This window comes from Mandrillus leucophaeus, unplaced genomic scaffold, assembly GCF_000951045.1.
Source record: "Mandrillus leucophaeus isolate KB7577 unplaced genomic scaffold, Mleu.le_1.0 Scaffold106, whole genome shotgun sequence".
NCBI classification, from domain to species: domain Eukaryota; kingdom Metazoa; phylum Chordata; class Mammalia; order Primates; family Cercopithecidae; genus Mandrillus; species Mandrillus leucophaeus.
This window is the reverse complement of record NW_012098765.1, coordinates 686,145-693,138: the sequence shown is the minus strand read 5'-3', so window position 1 is coordinate 693,138 and position 6,994 is coordinate 686,145. Positions and strand designations below refer to the sequence as shown.

The 6,994-nt window shown below is 52.2% G+C and overlaps 1 protein-coding gene across 1 annotated transcript in view; it reads left to right on the top strand.

Moving 5' to 3' along the window:
- TMEM145 (transmembrane protein 145) overlaps window positions 1–6,994 on the top strand; it is a 16,419-nt gene that overhangs the window by 8,185 nt on the left and 1,240 nt on the right. Inside the window, exons 9-14 of the mRNA XM_011984099.1 lie at window positions 177–257; window positions 358–436; window positions 569–662; window positions 1,408–1,580; window positions 3,673–3,793; window positions 6,728–6,934. Coding sequence (XP_011839489.1) covers window positions 177–257; window positions 358–436; window positions 569–662; window positions 1,408–1,580; window positions 3,673–3,793; window positions 6,728–6,934 — 755 coding nt within the window. The remainder of the gene's footprint in view (window positions 1–176; window positions 258–357; window positions 437–568; window positions 663–1,407; window positions 1,581–3,672; window positions 3,794–6,727; window positions 6,935–6,994) is intronic.

The window sequence follows — 6,994 nt, the reverse complement described above, 5'->3', positions numbered from 1 at the left end:
TGGGGGAGCAGGGTTGGGGGCTGTACTCCAGATTCTCCTAGCAGGTGAGTGGGGGTAGAAGGTCTGGAGTCCTGAGGGAGGAGGCGGGGTTCAGACCACTTGGATGGCAGTGCTAGAGGACAGTGATGCCCCACAGCTGCTTTCTATCCTTTCTTCTCTGCCCATCCTCCCCCCAGTTCTGAGCCTTCTGTTTTTCTGCATCTACTGGGGTCAGTATGCCACCGATGGCATTGGCAACGAGAGTGTGAAGATCTTGGGTGAGAAAGAATCTGGGTGGGGAGAGGGTGGAGCCCAGGGTTCAGGTCGGGCATCGGGTCTGAGCCTGGCTCTGAGCCGCCCCCTCCTCCCTTCTCCCAGCCAAGCTGCTCTTCTCCTCCAGCTTCCTCATCTTCCTGCTGATGCTCATCCTCCTGGGGAAGGGATTCACGGTGACACGGTGCCCGGGCAGGGCGTGCTCGTGGGGCGGCTGATGGGGGAGCAGGACAGGGGCAGGGTGGGGGAGGGGGTAGGCCTATCCTCCTCCCTGACGGCCCCCACCCTGCTGTCTCCCCTCATGGCCTGCCGCCAGGGGCCGCATCAGCCACGCGGGCTCCGTGAAGTTGTCTGTCTACATGACCCTCTACACGCTCACTCATGTGGTGCTGCTCATCTATGAGGCGGAAGTGAGTCCCACTGGCCCCTGGTCAGGCCCCGCCTTCCCCTGCTTTTAGCACCGCCTCCCCCTTGACCTGTCTGCTCGCCCTTGCCCACATTGCGCTCCTGCTGGCTCGCTCTCTCTCCCGCTCTTTGATTTTCTGCTTTTTCATCTGTCTAAGTGATTCCTCCTCTCTTCACCATCCCGCAGCAGCTTTCTTTCTCCTCCCTCTGTCTCTCACTGTCTGTCACATTTATGCTCAATATCGTGACTAAGAGTTCAGGAGTCACACAGACCTGGATTCCACACCAGCTCTCCCACTTCCTAGCTGCCTGACCTTGGGTGACGACCCCTGTCTCTGGGCCCATTTTCTTCTTGGAAAATTGGGAGGATCTTACCTAACCCCTGGGGCTCCTCTAAGGCTTTCTCTCTTCTATATGGCTTTGGCCAAAGGGCTTCCCTCTTAGCCTCAGTTTCCTCTTCTGTGAAATGGAGCAATAATAAGACCTACCTTGTTGAGTTGATGCTGATGGAAAAACTCACACATGAGAGGTGTTTAGCCCCGTGTTGAGCACACAGTAACTGATTTATTCTCTTCCTGTCTTTTTCACCCTCTCTCTCTACCTCGATATGCTTCTGTCTCCATGCCTGGCTCTCCTGTTGCTTCTGTTCTGACGGAGTACCTCTGTTCCCATGTGCCCAAGGGTGGGGTCCGGGGACCCTAATAGAGGGGAGGAGGCCAGGCTGTGATGGACCCTCTCCCGCGGGTCCAGTTTTTTGACCCGGGCCAGGTACTGTACACGTATGAGTCGCCGGCCGGCTACGGGCTCATCGGACTGCAGGTGGCGGCCTACGTGTGGTTCTGCTATGCTGTGCTCGTCTCACTGCGACACTTTCCTGAGAAGCAGCCTTTTTATGTGCCCTTCTTTGCTGCCTATACCCTCTGGTGAGAACTGGTGGGCCCCAGCCTGTCCCTGCCTCCCTCTCGGGGCTCCCCAGAAGTGGTTGCCTCCCATCTCAGACCCTCCATAGTGAGGAAGATGGGCTTTTCACTCAGGCAGCTGTCACCCAGAATCTGACACTTACTCACTTTGTGGAAAATTACTTTCACAAGAAGTCCATCAGGTTTACCCATAAAACAACAGGATCTCCTCAAAGGGATATCTTGAGCAAGCATAGGCCACTACATGAGGGCCGCGTGTCTGGCACATAGTAAATGTTCAGTAAAAACTATTGTAGGCTGGGTGCGGTGGCTCATGCCTGTAATCCCAGCACTTTGACAGGCCAGGATGGGTGGATCACTTGAGGTCAGGAGTTCAAGACCAGCCTGGCCAACATGGTAAACCGCCGTCTCTACTAAAAATACAAAAAAATTAGCCAGGCATGGTGGTGCACGCCTGTACTCCCAGTTATTCAGGAAGCTAAAGCAGGAGAATCACTTGAACCTGGGAGACTGAGGTTGCAGTGAGTTGAGATCGTGCCCCTGTACTCTAGCCTGGGCAACAGAGTGAGACTTCATCTCAAAAACAAACAAACAAAACAACAACAACAAAATAAAACAAACAAAATGAAAAAACACCCAAAACTATTTTAATTATTATGGTTCACCATAACATAGCAATAAGGTTGGCAGATTCTGAGCCAGACTGCCCAGGTTCAGATCCCAGCTCTAAAGTTTATAGATGATGTGACCTCAGACAAACCCATTAACTTCTCTCTGCCTCAGTTTCCTCACCTTTTAATGGAGATGGAAATTTTATCTGCCTCATAGAGTCACTGTGAGAGTTAAATGAGTTTATGTATGTCAAATGCTTAGAAACAGGACTGGCATGCAATAAGTCCTTACTTCTTATTATCTTTTGTTCATTCATTCATCAAATATGTACTTTTTTTTTCTTTTTGGAGACGGAGTCTTGCTCTGTCGCCCAGACTGGAGTGCGGTGGCATGATCTCAGCTCACTGCAACCTCCGCCTCCCGAGTTCAAGCGATTCTTCTGCCTCAGCCTCCCGAGTAGCTGGGACTACAGGCACATGCCACCATGCCCAGCTAATTTATGTATTTTTAGTAGAGATGTGGTTTCCACCATATTAGCCAGGCTGGTCTGGAACTCCTGATCTCGGGTGATCCACCTGCCTTGGCCTCACAAAGTGCTGGGATTACGGGCATGAGCCATCACGCCTGGCCTGATTTCTCTTTTTTTTTTTTTGAGACAGAGTCTCGCTTTGTTCCCCAGGCTAGAGTGCAGTGGCACTATCTCTGCTCACTGCAAGCTCCACCTCCTGGGTTCACCATTCTCCTGCCTCAGCCTCCCGAGTAGCTGGGACTACAGGCGCCTGCCACCATGCCCGGCTAATTTTTTGTATTTTTAGTAGAGATAGGGTTTCACTGTGTTAGCCAGGATGGTCTCGACCTCCTGACCTCGTGATCCACCCGTCTTGGCCTCTCAAAGTGCTGGGATTACAGGTGTCAGCCACTGCGCCTGGCTCTTTTTTTTTTTTGAGATGGAGTTTTGCTCTTGTTGCCCAGGCTGGAGTGCAGTGGTGCAATCTCCGCTCACTGCAGCCTCTGCCTCCCGAATTCAAGTGATTCCCCTGCTTCAGCCTCCCAAATAGCTGGGATTACAGGTGCATGCCACCACACCCAGCTAATTTTGTATTTTTAGTAGAGATAGGATTTTGCCATGTTGGTCAGGCTGGTCTCGAACTCCTAACCTCAGGTGATCTGCCTGCCTCGGCCTCCCAAAGTGCTGGGATTATAGGCGTGAGCCACCATTCCGCCCTATCTGTTGATTTCTTATTAGATGCCAGGATTTGGGGTGGTGTGGAACTGAGTTAAATTGAACCTCATTCTTGCCCCTCAGAATTTCCCAGTCCAGTCCTGCCCCATTTCAGTCTCTGGCTTCTGAAGGTCACACTGGGTTCTCTCCAGTTTGGGACCTGCCTGGGGTCTGTGTGTGTACATGGCAGGGGAGGCGGGGCTATAGGGTGGGGTGGAGGACAGGAGCAGTGTCTCTGCTGACCCAATACTCCCCCTTCAGGTTCTTTGCGGTTCCTGTCATGGCCCTGATTGCCAATTTCGGCATCCCCAAGTGGGCCCGGGAGAAGATTGTCAATGGCATCCAGCTGGGGATCCACTTGTACGCCCATGGCGTGTTCCTGGTGAGGATGGGCATCCGTGGGGGCGGAGGGGAGGACTCGAGGGCAGAAGATGCGTGAGGCTCCTACACCTGATCTGCTGGACCTCCTGTTCTGAGGTCTTGATCCATTTTCCCTTTAGTTATTCTTCCTTTATTGAGCGCCCGCTTGCTTCCTGCAGGCTCCTCTACTGTGCCCCTCAGAGTCCATTTTCTTCTTTTTTTTTGAGACAGAATCTCACTCTGTCTCCCAGGCTGAAGTGCAATGGCTCGATCTCAGCTCCCTGCAACCTCTGCCTCCCGAGTTCAAGTGATTCTTCTGCCTCAGCCTCCCAAATAGCTGGGATTACAGGTGCCCGCCATCATGTGCGGCTAATTTTTTGTATTTTTAGTAGAGATGGGGTTTCACCATGTTGGTCAGGCTGGTCTCGAACTCCTGACCTCAGGTGATCCACCCGTTTCGGCCTCCCAAAGTGCTGGGATTACAGGCCTGAGCCACCTCTCGGGGCCCATGTCCATTTTCTTCCGTTCCTCTCTCCTACCTTGTGTCCTGGCTTCTTTCCTCAACCCCCATACTCTCTCTTTGCCCTCCCTTCCCATTTCCATTCCTGACCCTGTGTCCCCAGATTCTTCCATTTCTCTTCTGTATCCCCACTGCCTTCCCCACTATCCTTGATCTCTCCACTCTCCCCCTGCCCCCGCCCACATTCTGCCATCACAGGCCATTGTTCAGGAAGAAGCAGCTGGGGTGGCACAGGGTGAAGCTTTTTTTTTTTTTTTTTTTTTTTTTGAGACAGAGTCTCACTCTGTCACCAGGTTGGAATGCAGTGGCACAATCTTGGCTCACTGCAACCTCCGCCTCCCAGGTTCAAGTGATTCTCCTGCCTCAGCCTCCAGAGTAGCTGGGACTACAGGCGTGTGCCTGGCTAAGTTTTGTATTTTTAGGAGAGATGGGATTTCACCATGTTGGTCAGGATGGTCTCTATCTCTTGACCTCATGATCCATCCACCTCGGCCTCCCAAAGTGCTGGGATTACAGGCATGAGCCACTGCACCCGGACCCCACCACATCTGTTCTTTACCTGGGTTCACATCCTATCTGACATTCTTGGTGACAGTTCTAATAGTCATTAATTTATTCATCAGTTGTTCACTGGACACCTGTCTTGAACCAGTCTGTTTCATTCTAGGAACATCCATATGCATTTATTCCTGCCCTTTGTTTAATTGTCAGAGCAGCTCCAGGAGAGGGTGGATAATTGACGTTGTTCCCATTACACAGAGCAGGGAAGCTAAGGCCCAGAGAGGAGAAGTGACATGCTAGGGCTCCGTGGCCTTTGGCGGCAGGCAAATACTTTGAATCCTGTCCTTCTCCAGCAGACCACAAGGTCTGAAATGAAGGGGAACCAGAAAGGGAAACAGGCATGACCAAGTGTCCCAGCTTCTGACTCCAGGGATCTACAACATACACTGTGTAGGGAGTGGGCCCAGCCACTAAGGGAGGGGACAGGTCCCCATCCTTTGCCTCAGAGCCTGACTTAGGTACAGACTTGCTCACCTTCCCAGGCCGGTCCATGCTGAAGCTCTGCAGGAAGTCAGAAAGGGACAGAAAGAGAAGAAACGCTGAGAACCCACCATGTGCCGGGCTCTGCACCAGTGGTTTTCATTTCCACCCTTTCATCTTTCCAAGTAGGCGCTACAATCCCTTTTCCCCACAGCGAGGCTCAGGGAGTTTAATCAACATGCCGCAGATCCCACACTCAGTGAGCTACAGATCCCACAGGCAGGATGCAGGCTCAGAACGGCAAGCGCAGTGCCCTTCCTGCTGTATCTCAGCCAGCTTCCTTCCTAAGGATGCTCACGTTAGCTCAGCACAGCTCCACCTGGGTATCCCACTGCTCATTGCTTTCAGCTCCTTGTTCATTTTTACAGCACAACCTTAGAGGAGCTGTGTTAGGCTTCTGGAATATGGCGAGGGAGTCACAACCAGTCCCTGCCCTCACGGCCTATCAGACTAACTGGTACCAGACATCCCTACATTCCACCAATATTTATTTTATTTTATTTTACTATTTTATTTTATTTTATTTTTTGAGATGGAATCTTGCTCTGTCACCCAGGCTGGAGTGCAGTGGCATGAGCTGAGCTCACTGCAACCTCTACCTCCTGGGTTCAAGCAGGGTTCTCCTGCCTCAGCCTCCAGAGTAGCTGGGATCATAGGTGCACCACCACACCTGGCTAATTTTTGTATTTTTAGTAGAGACAGAGTTTCACCATGTTGGCCATGCTGGTCTGAAACTCCTGACCTCAGGTGAGCCACTCAGGTCGGCCTCCCAAAGTGCTGGGATTACAGGCGTGAGCCACCGCGCCCGGCCCACCAATATTTATTGAAGGCTTATATGTGCCGGCATGGTTCTAGAAGGTACTAGGGACTCAGTAGGGAACAGAAGAGTCTGGTTCCTGCCTCATGGAGACATTTTAGAGTCTATTAGTTGCTGTCCAGTTGAACTTTCTGTATTTATGAAGATATTCTATTATCTGCACTTTCCAATATGGGAGCTACTAACCATATGTGACTGTTGAGCACTTGAATGTGGGTAGGGCATAGTGAGTGTGTATTGGGGAGTGTGACTGACCAACATTTAAAATTTATTTTGTTGAAATTTAAGCTACATGCAGCCAGTGGCTATCATACAGTGCAGGACGCTGACTCTAACCAGTCAGTGATAGCTCAGTGATCAGGGCTCTGATGGAGGAAGCACAGGTCGAGTTGTGTTGAAGGGAAAAGGTGAGGATCCAGGGCACTTTGAGAGCCCAGAGGGGGCACCTAATCCAGTGTGAATGGCTTCAGGAAGTGTGGGGGATGTCAACTGAAAGGGAATCCTTCGAACCCCAAGTTTATGGGGACAGCCTCCGGCCTGACAGTGCCTCTCACACCTGCTCCTGGCCCTGGCCTCAGATCATGACCCGCCCATCAGCGGCCAACAAGAACTTCCCGTACCACGTGCGCACGTCGCAGATCGCATCGGCTGGAGTCCCTGGACCCGGAGGGAACCAATCCGCTGACAAGGCCTTTCCGCAGCACGTCTATGGGAACGTGACATTTATCAGCGACTCGGTGCCCAACTTCACGGAGCTCTTCTCCATCCCCCCGCCCACCACCTCCGTAAGCCCCGCAGCCCCAGCGCCCGAGGAGCTGCTGGCGCCGCCCCTGGAGTACCTGACC